This window comes from Rhincodon typus, chromosome 10 (assembly GCF_021869965.1).
Source record: "Rhincodon typus isolate 14 chromosome 10, sRhiTyp1.1, whole genome shotgun sequence".
NCBI lineage: Eukaryota > Metazoa > Chordata > Chondrichthyes > Orectolobiformes > Rhincodontidae > Rhincodon > Rhincodon typus.
Window position 1 is genome coordinate 54,303,277 of NC_063341.1, and position 24,858 is coordinate 54,328,134.

At 40.2% G+C, this 24,858-nt stretch overlaps 2 protein-coding genes across 3 annotated transcripts in view; both read right to left on the reverse strand.

The window, feature by feature from the left end:
* The window catches only part of LOC109918059 (G-protein coupled receptor 54-like), an 82,103-nt gene that overhangs the window by 16,626 nt on the left and 40,619 nt on the right, over positions 1–24,858 (reverse strand). The window lies entirely within an intron of this gene.
* Positions 10,797–24,858, reverse strand: part of LOC109919105 (selenoprotein Pb-like) — a 23,155-nt gene continuing 9,093 nt past the window's right edge. Inside the window, exons 2-6 of one of the 2 annotated variants that reach the window (XM_048602452.1) lie at positions 22,742–22,875; positions 21,994–22,215; positions 13,083–13,295; positions 12,234–12,366; positions 10,797–11,133 (exon numbers count right to left, since the gene is read on the reverse strand). In XM_048602452.1, coding sequence (XP_048458409.1) covers positions 10,909–11,133; positions 12,234–12,366; positions 13,083–13,295; positions 21,994–22,199 — 777 coding nt within the window. In that variant the 5' untranslated portion in view covers positions 22,200–22,215; positions 22,742–22,875 and the 3' untranslated portion in view covers positions 10,797–10,908. The remainder of the gene's footprint in view (positions 11,134–12,233; positions 12,367–13,082; positions 13,296–21,993; positions 22,216–22,741; positions 22,876–24,858) is intronic. The other variant, XM_048602453.1, reaches the window with a different exon arrangement.

The window sequence follows — 24,858 nt, forward strand, 5'->3', positions numbered from 1 at the left end:
AAAATTCCATTTGCCTTTTTAATCACCTGCTGCACCTACAATCCCACCTTCAGCAATTCATGCACAAGGACACCCAAGTCCCTTTACATAGCAGTGTGCTGCAATTTTTTACCATTTAAAACATAGTCCATTTTGCTGTTATTCCTACCAAAATGGATGACCTCACACTTATCAACATTGTACTACATCTGCCAGACCTTTGCCCATTCACTTAGACTATCTATATCCCTCTGCAGACTTTCAGTGTCTTCTGCACACTTTGCTCTACCACTCACCTTAGTGTCATCTGCAAATTTTGACACACTACACGTGGTCCCCAACTCCAAACCATCTTTGTAAATTGTAAACAATTGCAATCCCAACACTGATCCTTGAGGCACAACACTAATCACTGATCCCCACTCTTTGCTTCCTGTTAGTTAACCAGTCCCCTATCCATGCTAATATATTGCCATAACACTGTGCACCTTTATTTTATGCAGCAGCCTTTTGCGTGGCATCTTGTCGAATCCAAATACACCACATCTATTCTGTCCCTTTTGTCGACCATACTCGTGATGTCTTCATAGAATTCCAGTAAATGAGTTAAACTTGACAACTTCAGGAATTTATTGTGGAGAACAATGAAATGGCAGAGAAAATAAAGTTACTGTCTTTATTAAAGAAGATGCAGAAAATCTTCCAGAAATGCTGGGTGACCAAAGCACTGAGGAACTGTGAGAAATTAGTATTACCAAACAAACAGTATGATAGAGTCCCTAAAATGCAGGTACAGGCTATTTGGCCCATCGCATTTGCATGAACCCTCCAAAGAGTGTTCCACCCAGACCCTATCTCCACATTTACCATCTCACCTAGCCTACTCATCCCTGGACACAACAAGGCAATTTAGCAAGGCAATCCACCTAACCTGCACATCTTTGGACTGTGGGAGGAAACCAGAGCACCTGGTAGAATATGCAGATTCTACACAGACAGTTGCCTAAGGCTGGAATTGAACCAGGTCCCTGGTATTGTGAGGCAGCAGTGCTAACCATTGTGCCACTGTGCTGCAACACGAAAAGCTGACTAATTCAAGTTTGTTAAATCTCCTGGACTTGATGAGCTTCATCCTATAGTGTTGTCAGAGATGAACCTTTGGAATTCACAATTCCAGTGGGCTACAGAAACTCACTCATTGAGCATTTTCAGGGCACTTACTAATTGATTTCTAGAGAATAATGACATAAAGTGGCACTGATGTACCTGATAGGCTGAATGGCCTGTTCCTATTTCTGTTGTAACTATACACAAAATACACTTACATATTTCATTTTCAGATTGGGTTTGTCCATTTTTCATCACCTTTGGAGCATGTATGATATTAGCAACTGTCGCCTGTTGTCTGTTTCACTTGAGAAAGACCAGAAATCGGAAAAAAGAGATAACAGAATGGGTGAATGCCATGAAATACGGGGGGAAAGTGTATCATCCATTACTGCACTGGATTAAGAACAACAGTGACTTATCCATTAAAACAAGAATGTATTCCACGGGAAATGAGGAATGCAAGAAAAGAAAGGTTTGGAAAACTCGCGCCATATTACCAGTGAGATATGCAAAGAAAATGGAGGAACCACGTATGCTTAATTGTGAAGCAGGTGACTGTAATAGTATGCAGGTTGGAAATAAGCCTTTCCCCAAATCACCAGTTGCTTCTGGTGAAGCTAGTTCCCTGCATTTTCATACTAATAATGAACAAGCCAACCATAGGTCTTCTTTATATCGTGAGAAATCGCAACAGCAAGTCTTTTCAACCCCTCTCTTTAGGGATGAAAAAGTTTCTGATTTTCACAAATATGTGATGAAAACTGATGGACAGCAATCTCCCATACCTTGTCCAGATGTAAGTGATTCATTGAGCTCTTCAGACAACCCAGAGTACTCAGATTCTATTTCAACTCAACAGTCCGATTTAAAGCCTGCAAAGCATGAGGCATCAACCTTTACAAAGGAGCTGTGTCAGACACCAACATTGTCAGAATCAAACTCAGATACTCAGAAATCCAATGTTTATTCAGTCCCTTTGTGAAATTGTTTTGTTTTCTTTCAAATTCCAAATGCTCACAGTATTGAGTATAGTCAAAACCAGTTAACTTGCCAACTTATGGTGTTCTAAAAAAAGTCTACACTATTTCAAGATTCCACTACTCCCACAGCTGAATAATCAGCATGTTTTTTTAATCTATTCTTCCCCCAATCAATTCCAACTCTGTCAACAGTATTATTTTCAAATTTTACTTTGTAATTCAGTAACTTTCATGTACTCTGATTCACATCTTGTGTGGCCTATTCTGGAACTTTTATGCACTTCATAAGATATATTTACTTTAAGTTGTATACATATAAGCCAAACAGCTTGTGTTTTTAATGGTTAGTTTCAAAATTAAAGGAAAATTTGGTTTTTAGTGCAGCATAATTGTGGATTGAAGTGCAAATCTATTGTTTCAATAATAAATACAATTCAAATCCTTTTGATCCAAACTTAAATGCTTAACACTGTTTCTTCATCATTCTAACATGGTTGGTGCATTTAGACATGTATTTTCTCCTTTCCATGCTTTAATTCCAGGGCAAGGTGGTGTGTCTTAGAATGTTTTCTAATCTAAAGTAACATTTGCCTCCAGCTGTAGAGGAGGGGTTGTTCTAGATAGGAGTAAGCCTGGACTAGTTATCCAGAGAACCAGGCTAATGCTCGAGAACATGAGTTTGAATCCAACCTCAAAATGATGAAATTTGAATTCAATCAATTGATAAATCTGGAACCTAATGGTGATCATGAAACCATTGTAAGTTATTGTAAAAATTCAGCTGCTTCATTGATGCCCTCTATGGGGAAAGAATGATCTGGTCTACATATGACTCCAGGCCCACATCAATATAGTTAACTCTTAAATTGCCTAGCAAGATTCAGTTGCAGCAAACCAGTTCCACGAAGGAATGAAATTGGAAGGACCACCCAGCATATATAATAGCAAAGTCCTCCTTACTAATTTCTAGGTGCCAATTCAATTCACTCCACATAATGTCAATAAATTCCCAAAGGCACTGAACACTACAAAGTCTGTGAGCCTTGACAACATTCCGACAAAAGTACTAAATGTTTGTGCTCCAGAACTAGCCACACCTCCAGCCCAGTTCCAGTATGACAATACCACTGATGTCTGAGAAGATAGAAAATCACCCTGGCATATCCTGTCCACAAAATGCAGGACAAATTTAACCTAACTAATTACTGTTTTAGCTGTCTGCACTTAACAATCAGTAAAATGTTGGAAGGGCTTATCAACATTTGCTCACCGATGCTCAATTTGGTTTCCACTAGGGAATTGGAGATACTTTCGGAGTACTGCGACATACTTGTTTCTCAATATTGCCAAAACAGATATCTGGATGTTGCAATTTGTTGGTCCTTGAAGTGTACAATTTAGCTGCTGTGTTTCCTGAAATAGCCAATGACTACATTTTAGAAGTACTTGGTTAGCTGTAAAACAAGTTGGATGCCCTACGTTTCTGAGAGGCACTATAAAAATGCATGTCTTTTTTCAGACAATTGAACATGATCAAGTACTGAATTTATCAATGGAATAATAATAAGCAAGCAGTTACTGTATTTAGGAAAGATTAGGAGACGATTGACATGAAGAAAGAATTCTAATCAAATTTATGTTGATTGTTGATGGTTATCCAGTGATCCTTGCGGGAATGTGCACGTCAGCTAATGTCATGTAATCAAAAATTGATTTGTGGGTGAGGCACCATCATCTAGCATAAATCAATACCTTTAGGACGGGAAGGAATCTGACATGTGCACTGCCAAGTGTGATCCTGTCCCAAAGCCAGAAGTTCTCAGGTTTGTTTCCTTGTCTATCTGCCATTATTAATTGTGGATGGAATAATGGTTGCAGCACCACAATTTGTCTCAGAGCCACTGGGCGAGGATGCAGTAAATTCTTTCATAATTATTTGAAGACAAACAGAATATTTGTTTTCTGGCTAACATTTATTCCTCAATCAACATAACCAAATAAAAACTGGTCACTTGTTGTGTCTGAGTCATTGCTATATGCAAACTTGTTACCACATTTGCCAATAAGCTCTAACCTTTTAAAGCCAAAGTTCTTTCTTTCTTTGGAAGCCAACATTTAGCAGATGTTTTAAATTGAAAACCTACCAACAACAGATAGAACCCAGGGGAAGTGATCGGTTTTTTCCTAAGCTATTCTATATTTATGTAGATCAACAGAATCTTTGGCCTACAGATGTTTTAAAAGAAAAATTGTAAAAGTTTTGTACTCAGTGGTGAATAGGCCTGTGTCAGCTTTCTGGTAGAGCAATCCAAAACTGAGTCTACCATTTGTTCTTTCCCTTAATCCAGCATCGCCCACTACTTTCTATTGTTGTACATTTTGCCTTTTAAATAATAAACCAGTACTACTCAACATATTCCTGAAAGAGAAAAATAATTTGCATTTGTATAGAGCCTTTCATGACCACAGGACCTCCCAAAGTACTTTGCAGCTATTGAAGTAATTTTTTGAAATGCAGTTACTGTAGGAGACACAGCAGCAATTTGCACATGACCAGATCCGAAAGGCAGCAATATGAAAATAACCAAACAATTTGTTTTTACGATGTTGATTGAGAAAGAAATATTGGCCACCCACTGGGGTAACTCCTATGCTGTTTTTCAAAATCATGCTACGGGATCTTCTTTAAATCCACATGAGATGGTGAAGAAGGCTTTGATTCAGCGTCTGATCCAAAACAAAACAGCAGACTGCATTTATCTGTAGCATCAACACTAGGGCGAGCACTTTCTGCACTTTTGCAAATAGAGCAGCAGTCACAGTAAATCATTCTCTGTTTAAAATGAGAGATGCTTTTAAGTGCCGTTGGGAGTTTTTTTTATTTGTCCACAGGATGTTGGCATCGCTGGCTAGACCAGCATTTATTGCCCATTCCTAATTTTCCTTGAGAATGTGGTGGTGGTGTCGTTTTAACTGTTACAGCACATGGCAATTAGGTACCCACAAAGTTGTGAGGGAGGGAGTTTCAGAATAGTGATCCAGTGATAGTGAAGGAATGGTGATATGGTTCCAAGTCAGACTGGTGCGTTTTATTATTTGCAAATAGATATATACCCTCAATTATGTTTTGATATGCAATCGAAAACCTGGTATTAAAGAGTAAATTTGCAGAAACATGGTAGGATGATGATTCCCCCCCAAAGTGTTCTCTTCGTTTATCGGTCATTATTATTAAAATTCACTTCAGAATACATCAGGATTTTTAAAATAGCACTTTTCTGCTTTGAAAAACATGTATGGGAATACTCTATCTTGCATTATTATTAAATTATTTTATAAACGAATGTATTCTCCGGTAGCTGGGTGTTCCTGAGAAATGCCATTCAGTGTTGTACCTGTGGTAAAGATCATTATTCATTATAATTCTTCATTGTCTTGAATAAAAAAAAATTATTAAATGAAAGCAAATAATGAACCATGTTTGGCTTATGAACATAACGCCAGGATTAAAGCCCCATTAATTAGTTACCTATTGAGCGAGGCAGGAATCAGCTCCACAAAATCCAAGTTCATCTACAATGTGTGGAAAATTGAATAAATTTATCCCCGAAATAAAGAGACATTAAGTTGGACTTGATGCTCCTGCCGCTGACTGCGCTGACTGGAAATGTTTCAGGATCAGTTGCACTCGTATTGACAGTTGTAGTATAAGCTGAGTGTGCATTCACAAACATTCTTGACGTATTTCCAGTCAGCCAGAGTTACAGTGAATATAGCACCTCAACTAGTGTAGTATGTCCACAGAATTACACCGTAATTTCAGCCTTTATTTTTGAGCTCCGCTCAATAAATGGAAGAATGAAATTCGTAAACTTCTGGCTCAGAGACACGACCGCAATCAACTTAATCACGGCTGACACATTTCCACAGACACTCTAAACGACAGATTAGTGATGAAGATCAAGATACCAAACAACAAAATAAAGACATAGAAAGACTTTGATACATTAAACAAGCGTGTGCATGTGCACATAGAAAGCAGATGTAATTGGTCACCAGCAGAAACAGCAGCCCGTCTCGAAGGCGCTTCTAAAGGATGTTTAGAAAAGCGCTTCAGATTTTAATTTGTTTTCGTAACAACTAAAGCATATCTCTCCAATGTGTCCTTCCTGCCACCGAAAGAAAGAGACTGGCTGTCTGTACCGGAGGCTGGATCCTGGCGCTGACTTTCCCTGTCCCCACTGCTGGTGTAGATCTCCCTGTCCCAAGCTTTGTCCCTGCTCCCACCGGAGAGAGAAAGTTCTGCTTTGTCAGGCCCAGCCTCCTCTTCCCCCATTACCCACAGCCCCCTCGTTAGTGGTACATACACTGATGCTAACCTCCCTATACACAGAACACAGGTGATACTCCCAACAACCAGCTGACTCCATGGACCGTGTCTGCATGTGCGTGGGACTATTTTGGCGCTGTGGAAACTCTGGAAATCATGCACAGTGAAGTTCATGGAGAGCGAAATAAAGTTTAGATACCAACTTGCCATCCCCCACATAAGCTCCATATTTCATATCCCATCTAAGGCAGAAAACATGACGCTGAACCACAGACTTCTATATAAGAAAAACAGAAATTGCTGGAAAAACTCAGCAGGTCTGGCAGCATCTGGGGATAGGCCGACTACCAATATGCACTACAAACTAACCAACTCCCACAGTTAGCTTGATTATACATTCTCACACCTTGCTTCTTGTAAAGACTCTATTCCATTCTCCCAGTTTGTCCATCTCTGTCGCATCTGTTCTGATGATACCAACTTCACAATGGGTCCCCTGAAATGTTCCTGCAGCTTTCAAACGAGAATTCCTCAGCACCATAGTTCATAGGGCCCTCAGCTGGGTCCAATCCATCTCCTGCACTTTAGCCCTCACCCCTCTCTTTACCACAACAGCAATACGGTCCCCCTTTTCCGCACCTACCATCTCACCAGCATCCACATCCAAAGGATCATTTGCCACCATTTCCACTACTGTCAGCGGGATGCCACCACCTGACAGATATTCCCCTCCCTTGCCTTGACAGCATTCTCAAGGACCATTCCGTCTGGGACACCATGCTTCACTTCCAAGATGCCCCCACAGCCCATAGGAACCTTCCCCTGCAACCGCAGAAGTTGTTATACCTTTAAGGTTTTACCAAAGATTTATAGCTTGGGTTGTGGGTGAGGTATCCAGGAAAGCAACCCAAACTGACCAAATCCTCAACTTCCACAGCAACCACCCTAATGTCCATAAACAAAGCTGTATTAGGATTTTATATAAAATGGGCCACCACTCACTGCTACACGGCAGAACTACATAGGGAAGAGGAAGAACACCTATACAAAATCTTCACCATGAACGGATATCCCCGCAACTTCATCCACAGGTGCCTGCTAAATAGACAACAAGAGGACACAGCACACCCTAACATACTGGCCACACTGCCCTACATCGAGAACATATCAGAACTGACAACGAGACAACAACACTAGGAATCATGGCAGCACAGAAGCCCACAGCCACTCTATGACAAGCACTCACAGAGATTAAAGACCCCATTCCCACAACATGCAGAACCAATGTGGTTTCCAAAATACCATGCAATGACTGCCACAAGCATTACATCGGACAGACAGGAAGGAAACTAGCCATCAGAATACACAAACATCAGCTAGTAGCAAAATGACACAACCAACTTTCTTTAATTTCAGTACCCTTGGACAATGAAGGCCAGTTTAATTGGGATAACATAACCATATAGCCCAAGCCAAACATAGACACACACGGGAATTCCTAGAGGCATGGTTCTTAAGCCATAATGCAATCAACAAACGTATAGAATTGGAGTCCATATACAAACGCATACAGAACAAAACCAGAAACGACACTACTCACCATGACGGACAGGACAGTGTAAATTCCAAGCACAGTAGAACAACATGATTTCATTGGAGGCCTCACTGATGATGTTACCTAGCACGGTAACGAAATGAATGAAAACAAGCCAGCTGAGCGAGCAAATCAACAACCTCAAGGTGTTACACCTGCCCGTTTACTTTCTCCTCAGTAAGCAAGGGCCCAAACACACTTTGCAAGTGAAGCAGCACTTCACTCATGCTGCACTAGCTGCTCACAATGTGGTCTCCTCAACATTGGGGAAATGAAGCGTAAACTAGGTGACTGCTTTGCAGAACAACTCCGTTCTGTCTGCAAAAAAAGACTGAGCTTCCAGATGCCAGCCACTTCAACACATCACCTTGTTCCCTGGCCAGCATGTCTGTCCCAGGCTTGCTGCACTGTTCGAGCGAAGCTCAGCGCAAACTGGAAGAACAGCAACTCATTTTCCACTTGGGAACTCTTCTGGACTCAAAATTCAGTACAACATTTTAGAGCTTGAGCACACTTCCCCAAACCCCACACACCAGACTTTTGTCATCATATGGTCTGCTATTACACACAACCCTCGTTAGCCACTAATAATCCCCATTAACAGTTATTCATTCTCCCAGGCTGAACATTATCCACTCCTTTGCCTGTCCAACTTTTCCTTTCACTTTTCAGGCTGTAACTCCACCTGTCATTTATTCCTTACCTCCTCCCTAAGTTCTGCATAAAAGCCAACATTTTCCTAGCTACCATCAGTTCTGAAGAATGGTTACTAGAGTCAAAATGTTAACTGTGATTTCCCTCCACAGATGCTGCCAAACTTGCTGAGATTTTCCAGAAATTTCAGTTTTTGTTTCTGATTTCCAACATCTGCAGTTCTTTCAGTATTTTTTATTTAGACTTCTATACAAGTTCTGCTTCTGCTCCAAACTCTGACAACAATGGACTCATAAATGAATGCTTTTAAGTAATAAATAAAAACAATGTTCAAACTCACTAATATGTAATCCAGTATTTTTTTTTCAATAATTGAATTTTATTTTCATCTTTATACATGTGATGAAGGATCTGTAAATCCACCTACATTAGTGATTTATTGATAGTTATCATTCATTCATGGAAACAGAAGAATTATTTACAAAAATTACACAAGTTTCCTTTGGGCACTGCTGGAACATATTTCCTGCTTCAATAAATTAGTTGAAGTCATTAGATAATTATTTATGAAAGTCTCCCACCTTCTGCCAAATGTAACATACATTTATTGAAAGACATTAGCCCAGCTGATATGTCTTGCCCGATGACTGAAACTAGCAATACCAGCAAGGTGAAAATGCACTGCAGCACACATATAGGGTCTATTTTGCACAAGCAGCTATAACTCAAAATTGTACCTTAACACAAACTACTGCTTTCAGAAAGGTTGGAGATGAGGAAAAATCATATTGACAGTCATATCATGTGTTCTAGTCCTAACACTGGAGATTCAGTCTCCAACTCTACTCAGTTATTGATCTAGGACTTGCCACATTGAAATAGCAGCATTTCTTTGCAGGTGAAGACAAAAATGAGATAACTAATGCATACATTGAACAATTTCTAGAAGTCACTAGAAGCAGACTTGTGACCATATCTCTAGTGGACATGGGTGAAGTGACCAAACCAAATCAAAGGTGAGATATCATTTAACCAAAGACGGATGCAAAAGTGAAAGGGACAATGATTGAAAGAAATGAGAAATTCACAAATATTTTGGAATTAGTACTGTTAACTTGATGTAATCATCTAATGCCTTGTTAACTGGGTTATGGTTTTCCCATTGACTTTGTTCCACTAAAAAAACAACTGAATGGTCTAGGCCCGAAACATCAGCCTTCCTGCTCCTCTGATGCTGCTTGGCCTGCTGTGTTCATCCAGCTCTACACCTTGTTATCTCATGAATGGAACAAATCTCTTTAGTAGAATAATTACTGTCTTCTGAAAGTAATATCAGTCAAAAGCTTTCCTCTTGTGCTATCTCTGTAGTATGTCTGTAGTGCTTAGCAACTAGTTTGAATCAAAGACTTCATTGAGCACATGAACAAAGGTTAATGGTTAATGTCATTTTTTCATTGTAACGTTAAGCCATCAAGAGTTTTCTACGCTGAGATAACAGTTCTCCAGTCTCTTCCTTGAATAAATGAAAATTCAAAGAATCACCTTTCATGGTTAGATTTAAAAACACTGAAATATGCAACAAGATCTTTTTATCACAATATGTTACCCTCAGTTTTTCTAAAGGACCAACAGGTTTCCCAAAGAAGCTGATATTTTTGAGGAAGGGTCCTGACTTGAAAAGTCAACTTTCCTGCTCCTCTGATACTGCCTGGCCCGTTGTGTTCCTCCAGCTCTGTATTATCTCTGATCCAGCATCTACAGTCCTTGCTATCTCTGATATTTGTCGTGTCAGCCCTTAATTCCTACTCTCCAACTGTTCCCAAAGGTGATGCTTGTGTAAGAGACGAGTCATGATGATTACTGCCTTTATTTTTCCACACTCTTAGGGAAGATAGCATGGACTACACTTTTGATTTGGACTGCACTTTATTGTGGGTCCAAGGACAATATCTACAAGCTCATGAGGCAATACACACATTTACTTCAGTGCTCATTTCAATATTGCCTTAAAGATTTTAATGGTATTTCACTGCTAAATGGTCATATCCAGATGTCTTCATTGAAAGAACACTTGAGAATAACAAAATTGTTTGGTGTGGGATGTGCTATACAGTACACCCCTCAAATAAAAAATGAATACAAATCAAAATTGTAAATATTAAACCAGGATTTATTTTAACAACATTAGGGTTGATACTGACAGTTGTTATATCACTGCCAGTTATTCTTAATTATTGTGCTTGATATTCTAACTACACTCATTACAATCTCTCAGTATCATCAGTCTCCAGACTTCCATCTTGGCTGTTATTGAAATGATGTGGATGGATAGGACTTGAAGAGAGCTTGGGGTCAGGATCAGGCTTATTAGCTACATGCTGTTGCACTGGCTGAGTTGTTATATTTTCAAAAGTCAGACTTGTCACAAAACTTGTAGTATTAAACTGAAAAATGTTTGCTTTGTAAGAGGTGATGTTTCTTTTTGTCTGCAAGAAACAACAACTTATATTAGTATTTGGGTCTTTGACATAACTGTCCCAAGGCACTTCATTGTAAGCATTATAAACAAGTATGACACCAAGTTACTTACATAATGAGATAAGAATCAGATATTCAAAACCTTGATCAAAGAAATATATGTTTTCAATTCTGTCTCAAAAAGAAAGGAAAGCAAACTTGAAAGATGGAGGGGTGTAAGGAGAGTTTGTACAGCTAGGGGCCCCAGGCACCTGTAGGCACTACCACCAACGATAGAGTATTTAAATTGGGAATGAACAGGAACCAGAATTAGAGAAGCACAAATATTTTGGAGGATTGAGGCTGAAGCTGATTACTCAGATAGAGAGAGGAGCAAGACTAGGAATTTGAAAACAAGGATGAAAATTTAAAAAAAAAAAAAAGAAGATGTTGCTTGATCTGGAATCAGTGCAGGTCAATGAGCACAGTTTTAGTAGGGAACGGGACTTGCTGCGAGCAGAATTTTGAGTGATATAAAGTTTACAGAGGGTAGAATATGGATTCTAGCCAGCAGCACATTGAACTAATCGAAGCTAGAGTTAATAAAGGCATGGATGAGGATTTAACAACAGATGAGCTCAGACAGGGCAAAGTCCAGTGTTGTACTGCAGGTAGAGACAGACAGCCTTATGATGTCACAAATAAGTTTGGGAATCAAATAGATCAGTCACCTATTAACTAATGAAAATCTGACATTACGAATTCAAAGACATAATATTTTTAAATATAATATAGTAATTGCAGGGACCAGTTTAGCTCACTTGGCTGAATGGCTGGTTTGAATGCAGAGTGATGCCAACAGCACGGGTTCAATTACAGCATTGATTGTAGTTACCACGAAGGATTCTCCTTCTCAACCTCTCCCCTTGCCTTAGGTGTAGTTACCCTCAGGTTAAACCACCAACAATTGTCTCTCATGAGAAAGCAGCCCTATGGTCTGCTAAGTCTATGGCCACTTTACTTAATACACTACTACCACAAATATTACATTTTTCACTAAATGATCTGTTTACCAAGCATTCCTGCCATCCTGCTGAGATTGAGATTGCCAAATTATGGCAACAATTACCTCAAGACTGATATTACCGATTCCACAGTTCCCACAAATGTCTTTGTTATAGGTAGCTCGGATTGCTGCTTCAGTATAGCGAAATTGGAGGTAGCTATATGGTAATACGATATGAAAGGTCAATTTACCACATCTAGGGAAATAAAAGAAAATCACAAGAATGGGATTATAAATCTTCAATACCAATGTTAGTCAAGTTATTAAATATCCCACTTCATTGTAAATGCCTATGTAAGATAAACATGCAGGTTTAACAGCTAATTATTAAACTATCACAGTGGATAAAAATATCAGATTGTGGAGCATTCAGTCACACAGGCTCTAAACTTGCCAGTAGCCTGTTTAATTGATTAATCTCAATTTGAAAATGTCTCAATTTGAGTCCAGTGTCCCAGGAGTACAATGGGGCAAATATGTCAGAATCACGATTTTTGCTGCTGATTCATACATGTATGCTCTCTTCATTTATAGAGATTCCATTAGAATGCAACCACATGAGAACTGGATCAAGTTTGATTATAAAGGCAAAAATGCTCACACATAACTACTTGGGCAAAATATCAAACAAAAAGTTATTACTCTAATCATGTCCCAGCACAAAACACTGCCTTTAATGATAGAAAAAGAAAAGAATTAGGTACAATAAATTTCAGTTTGTAAAATATTTCAATAATAAAAACAGAAAGATTCCACCATTTTGTAACCATAAAACAGGGTGCTCAGCTAAATTATAGGTTATATCTACTTAGCTAGTGGTTATACCAAGTTGTGAAGAACTAATCAAAGGGAGAGGAATCAATTTAATCATAACAAATAATCTGCTCAGTGTTGCAATTTAAAATAACTAACCTATCATAGATGAGGAAGTCATCCTTGTTACCCTGCAGAATGCTCCAGACATCACGTTGAAATGGCGATTGCTGGTAGACAGGGATGTCCTCAGGAGTATGGCGTTTGAGTTCCCAGAGCATAGCCCTAGATTGAGGCGATTTCTCATTCACTATCATATAGTGAATGTCCTTCAGGCCCTGATGTTTGAGCTTGTCCCGCAAGCTGCCTAATCTATTAATACAGTAAGCATGACAAACTGTAAACAGCATTAGCTTTGTCTGGTACTTTATAAAGGTGAATATGCATACAGGATATTTCAAATTGAATATGATTTTATGAAAAAGAACTGGAACTAATTTGTAATCCGATGGTATCATTGCACGATTGGTTTGATTCACACCAACATTGCCAATACTACTGCAAGAGCAAAATACCATAGAAGCTACAAATTTGAAATAAACAAAAATAAGCTGGAAACATTCAGATGATCAGAAAGCATCTGTGGAAAGAAAAAAAAAAATTAACTTTTCAGGCCTGTCACCTTTCATTGGAAATAGATGTGTTATAGGTGGGGTGAATGGCCGAATGATGAACTGCTGCCATCAGAACACAAAAACAGGAAGGATAAAACAAGGTAAACCAAAATCTGCGAAGAGGAGATAGCAAAATGGAACAGGGATTACAGTTTGAAACTGTTGACCTCAACACGGAGTCTAAAAGACCATAAAGTGCTGAATCAAAAAGTGAAGTGCTGTTCCTCAAGCTTGCATGGAGTTTTATTGGAACAGTGTAACTGTCTGTGTACAGGGAGATCAGCAGGACAACAAGATGGAGGAATAAAATGATTGGCGGTGGGGGTTACCTGTTGGACAGCGTATGCCTAGAAGTGGAGACTGAAAAATTGCCATGACCTGTCCTCAATTTAAGAGAAGTGTGGAAATCAGAAGCCCCACCTCAATGAATTGTTCCAGTTTAGTGTGAGACTATGAAAGAGCACGAATATAATCGTCACTGTACAGGGTAAAGAGGTGAGGGAGGGGTGGAGTTGGACTAGAACAATAAGTTTTCCATATTCCACAAAAGATTAGGCGTAACTAGGACCCATGTGGATACCTATAGCAACATCTTTTATTTAGAGCAAGTTAAAAAAAGTTGTTAAACGTGAGAACAAAGTCAGCCAGGTGCAGGAGGTTCAGGTATCATTTTGGTCCTCTAAACATAGCTTTGGTTTCTTTATCTGTCCCATTACCATTTCAGTTTGACCTTGCACCACCAACTCTTTCAATACCCCGTCTTCTACTTGGTCACAGAGCTTCACTTATTTTTTCCAGCCACCCTACATTCAGTTTGGGGTGGCATGGTGGCTCAGTGGTTAGCACTGCTGCCTCACAGTGCCAGGGACCCAGGTTCGATTCCACCCTTGGGCGACTGTCTGTGTGGAGTTTGCACGTTCTCCGTGTCTGCGTGGGTTTCCTCCGGGTGCTCCGGTTTTCTCCCACAGTCAAAGATGTGCAGGTTAGGTGGATTGGCCATGCTAAATTGTCCCTAGTGTTCAGGGATGTGTAGATTAGGTGGGTTTAAGGGGATGGGTCTGGGTGGGATGTTCTGAAGGTCAGTGTGGACTTGTTGGACTGAAGGGCCTGTTTCCACAGTGTAGGGATTCTATCAAAAAGAAAATTCTAATTGCTAAAAACTGAAAATGTTTCTAAATGTTGCCCATTCTAATAAGGTCACTGACATAAAACATTCACTTTGTTTCCCTTTCATCACAAAGACTGTGATTGCTGATAGCTTCCAGCATATTCTGCTTTTATGACCAACGCTTGTGGTTCATTCATGAATCTAGCAATTTGCAGATTGTGTTAATGTTTATTGAAAATAATTCGACAGTTACAATTTCTGAACTGTATCCAGTGTCAGAAAGTCCACAACTGCAGGAACTAAGCTATATCTCAATATAATGCAAGTTTATACAGAAACAAAATGAACCTTGGTATGGCTGGATTGTCTTATGAGCAAAGGCTAAACAGGTTGGGAATCTACTGGCATTCATTTTAATTTTCCAAAATTCATTAGATTCAGGAAAAGTCCCATCATATTGGAAAATAGTGAATGTAATACCTCTATTCAAGAAAGAATCTGTTCAGAGTTTAGAAGATTGAGAGGTGATCTCATTGAAACAAACAGGATCATTAAGGAGCTTGACAGAGTGAATGTTGAGATGATATTTGCCCTCATGGAAGAGTCTAGGACCAGAGGACACAATCTCAGAAGAAAGGGGTGCCAATTTAATACTGAGAAGATTTGAAATTTATTCTCATGAAGGGTCTTTGGAACTCTTTCTCACAGAGAGCTGTGGGGACAGAATCCTTGCATATACTTAAAGATAAGATAAACAGCTTCTTGATCAGTCAGGGAAATCAAGGGTTGAAGGGAAAATGCAGGAAAATGGATCTAAGGAATGTCACATCAGCCATGATCCTATTAAATGACAGAGCAAAATGGAGGGGCCAAAAGGTCTACTCCTGTTCCTATTTCTAATGGCCTTATGGTCTAAAATATTTTAAAATGGGAAAATATTAATCCAAAAATTGTAAGACATGAAAGTATAAGTTTGGAAATTGTTCCAAAGTTTAATGTTAATAGGAGATTGTTGTAAGATTGGCATGGGGGCCTGAAAAATTAGTTCACAGTTTTCAGGACAGTTTCTCTGAACAGCACGTTCTAGACCCAGCCAGACAGTAGGCCATTCTAGATCTGGTAATGTGGAACAAGACAGGATTAATTAAACTCTGCATTCTAAATGTGCCCCTAAGTAGGAGTGATCATAACACGATTGAATATTCCATTCAGTTTGAGGGAGAAAAGTGAGAGTCTAAGACTTGTTTTTTAAGCTTAAATAAGGGCAATTATAAGGCTTTGAAGAAAAAGCTGAGAAATTAGCTTAAGGGATAGGTCAGTATTCATAACACTCAAAGATATATTCCAGGGAGGGAAAAAATACCTCTAAGAGAAGAATGCACCATCCTTGGCTAACTTAAGGAGGTTAAAATTGAAAGAAAGAAACATGCAATTCCATAAAAGATAATGGCAAGTCAGAACAACAAAAGGCAACAGAAGGAATAAGGAGGGAGAAATTAGAAAAATAAGAAATTACAAGAGAAGTAGTAAAGAATGCTGGTCATCTAGACAGTGTGTCTGGGTAATTACTAATGGGGAAAAAAAGGCAGATGATTTGAACACAGGTTTTCCCATCAACATTCACTGTAAAGGAAACAGTGAGGAACAGTGGAGGACTTTCAAAACAATTTTTCACAGTGCTCAGCAGAAGTATATTCCAGTGATAAGGAAGAACAGTACGAAAAGAGAAAGCCAGCCATGGATGTCTAAGGAAATAAAGGAAAGTATCAGATTGAAAAAAAAAACACATACAAAAAAAGCAAAGAGTAGTGGGAAACTAGCAGACTGGGAAATCTTTAAAGGCCAACAGAAAGCCACAAAAAAAAGTTATAAAGAAAAGTAAGATAGATTATGAGAGTAAACTAGCTCAGAATATAAAATCAGGCAGCAAAAGTTTCTATAAATATGTAAATCGTAAAAGAGTGGTGAAGGTAAACAATTTAATAACTGGGAATGAGGAAATAGCTGAGACATTAAACAGTTATTTCATGTCGGTCTTCATAGTGGAAGACACAAATAACATGCCGAAAACAAATAGCAAGAAGGTTATAGCAGGCGAGGACCTAGAAACTATCATTATCACTAAGGAGGCAGTGCTGGGCAAGCAAATGGGGCTAAAGGTAGACAAGTCTCCTGGCCCTGATGAAATGTATCCCAGGGTACTAAAAGAGATGATGGGGGAAAATAGCAAATGCACGAGTAATTATTTACCAAAATTCACTGGACTCTGGGGTGGTTCCCGCAGATTGGAAAACAGCCAACATGACGCCACGGTTTAAAAAAGGAAGTAGACAAAACGCAGGTAACTATAGGCCAGTTAGCTTAACTTCGGTAGTGGGGAAAATGCTTGAATCTGTCATTAAGGAAGAAATAGCAAGACATCTGGACATCAATTGTTCCATTGGTAACACCCAGCATGGGTTCATGAAGGGTAGGTCATGTTTAACTAATCTGGTGGAATTCTTTGAGGACATTACTTGCATGGTGGACAATGGGGAACCTGTGGATGTGGTGTATCTGGATTTCAGAAGGCATTTGACAAGGTGCCACACCAAAGGCTGCTACATAAGATAAAGTTGCACGGTATTACAGGTAATGTACTGGCATGGATAGAGGATTGGTTGACCAGTAGAAAACAAAGAGTAGGGGTAAATGGGTGTTTTTCTGGTTGGCGGTCAGTGGCTAGTGGTGTGCCTCAGGGATCAGTGTTGGGACCTCAACTGTTTACAATTTACCTAGATGATTTGGAGTTGGGGACCAAGTCTGGTGTGTCAAAATTTGCAAATGACACAAAGTCTGCAGAGGGATATAGATAGTCTAAGTGAGTGGGCAAAGGTCTGGCAGATAGAGTACAGTGTTGATAAGTGTGAGGGCATCCATTTTGGTAGGAATAACAGCAAAATGGACTATGTTTTAAATGGTAAAAAATTGCAGCACACTGCTATGTAAAGGGACTTGGGTGTCCTTGTGCATGAATTGCTGAAGGTGGGATTGTAGGTGCAGCAGGTGATTAAAAAGGCAAATGGAATTTTGTCTGCCACTGCTCGAGGGATGGAGTTTAAAAACAGGGAGGCTATGCTGCAGCTGTATAGGGTCCTGGTGAGGCCACACCTGGAGTACTGTGTGCAGTTTTGGTCTCCTTACTTGAGAAGAGATATACTAGCACTGGAGGGGGTGCAGAGGAGATTCACTCGGTTGATTCCAGAGTTGAGAGGGTTGGATTATGAGGAGAGACTGAGTAGACTGGGATTATACTCATTGGAATTCAGAAGAATGAGGGGAGATCTTATAGAAACATATAAGATTATGAAGGGAATAGATAAAGTGGAGGCAGGGAGGTTATTTCTGCTAGCAGGTGAAACTAGGACTAGAGGGCATTGCCTCAAAATAAAGGGAAGCAGATGTAGGACTGAGGTCAGGAGGAACTTCTTCACCCAAAGGGTTGTGAATCTGTGGAATTCCCTGCCCAGTGAAGTGGTTGAAGCTACCTCACTGAATGTTTTTAAGGCAAGGCTAGATAAATTTTTGAACAGTAAAGGAATTAAGAGTTATGGTGAGTGGGCGGGTAAGTGGAGCTGAGTCTCAAAGACCAGCCATGATCTTATTAAATGGCGGGGCAGGCTCGAGGGGCCAAATGGCCTACTCCTGCTCCTAGTTCTTATGAAACAAAATTTGTTCCAGAAATAATTGTAATCAAAAGGTGGAAGGAAGGAACTTAAAATAATTCACAGAAAGAGTGCTAAGAAAATTATCAGATGTGAAAGCTAGCAAGTCTCCAGGTGAGGTTCATCATAGAGTCTTAAAAGAATTAGCTGCCAGAGGAAGTAGCGGAGGCTAGCACAATTACAACATTTGAAAACCACAATGATGGATACATGAATAGGAGGGGTTGAGGGGAATATGGACCAAAATGGAAACAAATTAAATTAATTTAGGATATCTGATCAGCATGGACGAGTTGGATTGAAGGCTCTGTTTCCATGTTGTATGACTCTATGACTTTAAGTGGGTGCCATGAGAGTAGAAGGAAAAGCCCCATCATATTGGAAAATAGTGAATGTAATTCCTCTATTCAACAAAGGAGGTGGACAGTCAGAAATAGAGATATTAGTTTAACATCAGTCATATGGAAATGCTGGAATCAGTTGTTAAGGAGACACTTAGAAAGTTTTAGAAAATGGAATTAGGCAGAGTCAACATGTTTCACTGGGAGAGATTTGACTAATTTATTTAGAGTTCTTTTAAGATGTATCAAGTCACATGGATAAAGAAGGACCCGTCGATGTGGTGTAGTTTAGATTTCCAGACTGCATTTGACAACGTACCACATCAAAGGTTATTACATAAAATAAGAGGTCAGGATGTAGGAGGTAATGTATTAGCATGGTTAGAGAATTGGTTGCCTAACAGGAACCAGAGAGTAGGCATAAATAGGTAATTTTCAGGTGGACAAGATGTAATGAGTCGGGTGCCACGGGGATCAATGCTGGGGCCTCAGCTATTTACAATCTATGTCAGTTAGTTGGAGTTATTGAAGGGATGATTGCTAACTTTGCTGATGATACAAAGTTAGGTAGGAAAGTAATTTGTGAAGAGTATGTAAGGTGTCTGCAAAGGAATATAGAGATCAGTCTCAAAGATTTCCAGATACCAAATAAAGTGGGAAAATGTAAACCTGTCCACTTCGGAAGAATAGATAAGCAGTATATTATTTAAAGTAAGAGATTGCAGAACCCTGTGAGCTACAGATGGATCTTGATGTCCTGGTTGTTGTATCAAAACCTGTTTGTGTGCAGGTGAGTGAGTGAGTCAGAAGGCAAAATAAATGTTGGGATGATTATTGCAAGGGGTATGGAAAATCAAGTTGGGATATTTTCCTATGGTTAGATTACATCTGGTATACTATCTTCAGTTCTGATCACTTAATTGAAGTAGGATGTAAATGCATTGGAAACAGTTCTGAGAAAGTTTATTAGGCGAATGCCAGGAATGAGAAATGGTTGGTTGGTTCAGATCTGTATCCATTGAAGGTTAGAAGAATGAGAAGTAGTTTATTGTAACATAGGATCCTGAGAGATCTGACAGGATGGATGCAAGGATATTTTCCCTGTGGAAGAAACTGGAATTAGGGGACACAGCTTTAAAATACAGGGGTTTTCCATTTAAGATGGAAGTGCGAAGACTTTTTCATTCCCCCCATCAGAAGGTCATGAGTCTGTAAAAGAAATGGAGGCAGGGTTGTTTAATAGTTTTAAAGTGGCATTAAATTTTTGACTAATAAGGAGGTCAAAAGGGTCTCAGAGATAACCTGGAAGATGGAAGTTGAAGCCACAAGCAGCCAGGACCTGACTGAATGGCACAGCATGCTTGAGAAGCCAAATGGCTTACTCCTGCTCCTGATACATCTGTTTGAATATTCATATATAATTACAACACCCACTCAAAACAAAAATGTAAACAAATAAAAAATTAGTAGGAATGCCTTAAAATAATGCCCCTCTTAATGTGACATTAAACAATGTAGGATCAGTTCAGGCGCACAATTCCTATGGTATGGAGTTTGGGGTTAAGTCTGCCACACTGAAGTGTAATTAACAAAAGAATGGTGTTATTTTCCAATGGGAAGAGTGGGATTAAAATTCAGTCAGTTTTTCACACTGCACCATTCAGATCATACACAGGAGTGAATCACTCAGATCCTCAAGCCTGCTCCGCCATTCTAGATTTATAACATAGAAAATAGAACAGTACAGGACAGGACAACAGCAGGCCCTTCGGTCTCCCATGTCCAAATTGACTGTGATGCCATTCTAAACTAATCCCATTTGCCGGTATATGGTCAGTATCTCTCTATTCTGTCTATAGAAATGTCTGTCCAAATGTGTCTTAAATGTTGCTATCATATCTGCTTTTACCCAACTTCCCCAGCAGTACATTTCAGGCACTTACCACACTCCGTGTAAAAAAAAAACTTGCCTCATATCTTTTATCAGATTGCCCCTCGGCCTCCAATGCTCTAGGGAAAACAATCCACATTATTCAACATCTCCTTATAGTTAATACACTCCAATCCAGGCAATATCCTGGCAAACCACTTTTGAACTCTATCCAAAGCCTGCACATCCTTCCTACAATGTGATAGAGCTGCAAACAATACTACAAATGGGACCTAAATTTTATACAGGTGCAACATGACTTGCCTACTTTTACACTCAATGCCCCAGCTGATGAAGGCAAACATGCCATATAACTTCATTTTTTACCACCTTATCCACTTGTATCTTACACCATTTTCCACACTATTTTGCACATCCCTTTGTATCATTAGTAACTAGAAAATTCAGTTTCTGTTTTGAACTTGCTTAATGACTGAACTTCCACAGGCTTCTTGAATACAGAATTCCAAAGATTTACCACCCTCTAAGTAGAGTGTTCTTATCTCAGTCCTAAATGGCTTGCTTTTTATTCTGAGCCTACATCCGCTCTTTAATTGATCTAGAACTAGGGAAAACATCCTTTCTGCAAATATTCTGTCTATCCCTTTAAGAATTTTGCAACTTTCTAGGAGAAAGTGGGGTTGCATAGTGTTTAGCACTGTTGCCTTGCAGCACCAGAGACCTGGGTTCAATTCCAGTCTTAGGCAACTGTCTGTCTGAATTTGCACTTTCTCCCAGTGTCTGCATGGGTTTCTTCCGAGTCCAAAGATGTGCAGGTTAGGTGGATAAGTCATGCTAAATTGCCCATAATATCTACGGATATGCAGACTAGGTGGATTAACCATGGAAAATGCAGGGTTACAGGGATAGGGTAAGGGTGTGGGTCCTGGGAGGGTTCGTGTGGACTCAATCTGCCAAATGGCCTGCTTCTGCACTGTTGGGATTTAATGACAATGTCTCTCATTTTTCTAAACTCAACTGAATACAGACACAATTTCTCCTGATAGGACAATTTCATCTCAATGTCCTAGAAATCAACGTGGCAAAACTCTGCTGCAATCCTTTGAAGGCAATTATAACCTTCCTCAAGCAAGGGGACTTGAATCGCATACAATACTCTGTATTGTGTGTTCTACACAATTGAGGCAAATTGTTTTTGCTTCTGAACTTGAGCATTCGTGTAACATTGTAACTAACAACTGAATAGAATCACAGCAAATGTCCACTTGGTGCTCTTGACTGCAGAAGTTAATAACACTGTAGAGATTACATTAAGGCAACAGTGAAAAATAATTATGAAGTGCTATACTTACTTAGTTGCTTGAGTCAAACAGAACCCGCAGCTTGCTTTGAGAAGGGCCACAACAACAACATGGCCAATCTGTTCCTCCATTGGTTTACGGTCGGCAATTTCCCAATGAGGGGCCACCTTACAGATTCTGCTTTCACTCTCTGCTGCAACCACAGAGATCGTTAGGCCCAAAACAATAGTGAGTAATGGCATCTCCAACTCCATCATGATCTTTTACGCATCCCTAAAATTTGAAGTATATGGACGTTACATGCTTTATAATTTTTTTTAAAATAGCAACAGAATTACAAGTTTATAAATCGTGCGCAAATTTTAAACACAACAGTACTGCCGTTTTTTTTCCTGGTGTGATCGAAAATTACAAACTCAATGCTCCTTTTTATGCAGAATTCTGTTTCTAATATTGTTGACTTGATACTAAAATTAAGCAGCCAGCAACTTCGGCTGCAAACAAAGAGCATGGCCAGAACAAACAAAACGGGACAGGAGAAAAACTGAAAAACCGGCGAAAGTGCATCCGGCCATAGTTGAGATCTGTTGCAATTTCAGTAGGAGATTTGGAGATTTTCAAGGTTAATAGCATAATCGTAATTATTTGAATTTAGACTATAAAAGATTAAACGAGGAAGTGTTTAAAAACGCAATATGTTAAGAAGATGAACATAGAAAAGTTTCCTTAAAACGCCAGGTTATTTCTGTCGTGTTTAAACCATTACAACATTAGTAAAATACATAAGTCAGCACTTAACCTAAATTGCTGTCGATTTTCACTCTTTGTCGCTCCCTCGGCGTCCGATCCAAACTCTGCTTCCCCCAATTCTCAGTCACAGGATTTCTGCCAGATTGGAAACGGCCCGTTTGTGGAATGTTAACTATTTGAGGACTAAATCACAATTATTCTCGGCAAACATGACGAAAACATTGAATAGTGGCTCAATTTTTCTCCATTTATACACAGTTACACAACTAGTGCCATAGCGGCCATAACCGATTTAAACTGTTAACTCCGATTTATGGCATTAGAATCATTAAAGGTGAAACACGATTTTCCTCGCCCAGCACACCTTCCCTGTCACTGCCACCAGCACGGGCTCTGATAATCAAAGCTCCCGAATTTTACGGTTTCTCCAACAACAATTAATTACAAAAGTGAAAGCTCAAAGATCCTGCGCAGTCTGTGCTGTCACAAGGAATTAATATACTTCATCTCTATGAATTCAAAGTTAACTAGGTTAACGAACTAGAACGTTTATTTATCTACAAATGCTGGCTGAACATCATAGGATGGGTTAACGCAGTGTGGAGCTGGAAGGACACAACAGGCCAGGCAGCATCAGAGGAGCAGGAAAGCTATTTCAAGTCGGGACCCTTCTTCAGAAGTGGGGGAGGAAAAAGGGGCTCTGAAATAAATAGAGAGTTGGGGGTGGTGCTGGGCTGGGGAAGGTGGGTGGGATGGTGATAGGTGCGTGCAGGTCGTGATGGGGATTGGTCAGTGAGGCGGGAGGAACGGATAGGTGGGAGAGAAGATGGACAGGTCAAGGGGGTTGGGGTGGGAGGAAGGGTTGGTCTTGGGATGAGGGGGTGGGGAGATTTTGAAGCTAGTAAAGTCCACATTGAGACCCTTGGGTTGTAGGCTCCCAAGGCGGAATATGAGATGCTGCTCCTCCACTTTCCGGGTGGCATCGTTGTGACACTGGAGGAGGCCCAGGATGGACATGTCATCCAGGGAGTGGGAGGGGTAGTTGAAATGGTTGGCGTTTGGAAGGTGTTGTCTTTTGTTGCAAACCGAGCATAGGTGCTCTACAAAGCGGTCTCCGAGCCTCTGCTTGGTCTCACCGATGTAGAGGAGGCCACATCGGGAATGGCGGATACAATAGACCACTTTAGCAGATGTGCAGGTGAACATCTGCCTGATGTGGAAGGTATTTTTTGGGGCCTGGGATGGAGGTGAGGGGGGGGGGGGGTGTAGCACCTCTTGCGGTTGCAGTGAAAGGTGCCTGGGGTGGTGGGGCTAGTGGGGAGCAGACGAGGGAGTCGCGGAGAGAGCGGTCCCTCCAGAAGGCAGATAAGGGTGGGGATGGAAATATATCCTTTGTAGTGGGGTCAGATTGCAGGTGGTGGAAGTGGCGGAGAATGATGCGTTGAATGTGGAGGTTAATGGGGTGATACATGAGGATAAGGGGGATTCTGACTTTGTTTTTATTGCAGGGAGGGGGTGTGAGGGCAGAGGTGCAGGAAACGCAAGAGAAGGGAGGAAGTTGCGGTCCTTGAAATACGAGGACATCTGGGATGTTTGGGAGTGGAACGCCTCATCTTGGGAGCAGATGCAACGGAGGCGGAGGAATTGGCAGTAGGGGATTGCATTCTTGCAGGAAGGTGGGTGAGAGGAGGTGTAATCTGGGTAGCTGTGGCAGTCGGTGGGCTCCTCTGATGCTGCCTGGCTTGCTGAGTTCCTCCAGCTCCACACTGTGTTATCTCAGACTTCAGCATCGGCAATTCTTACCATCTCATCATAGGATGGGTACAGCGTAAAAGGAGACCATTTGGCCCGTCTGTTCAGGCTCCCAGCAAAAACAACTCAACTAGTCCCATCCTCCCCCAATCACTTTTTTTTTCTTGCAGCCCTGCAAATCTTTCTAATCAGACAACTTTCCAATTCTCTTTCAAAGGCTCCATGGAATCTGTCTCCACCACATACTCATTTAGTGCAATCCTGATTGTGCTATTTTAAAAAGCTTTTCCTCATGTTCCCAGTTTTGTTAATCATTTTAAATCAGTGTCCATTAGTCCTCAGCCTTCAAACCAAAGGAAACAATGTCTCCCTATCTACTCTGCCCAGATCTCTCATAATTTTGCACACCTCCAT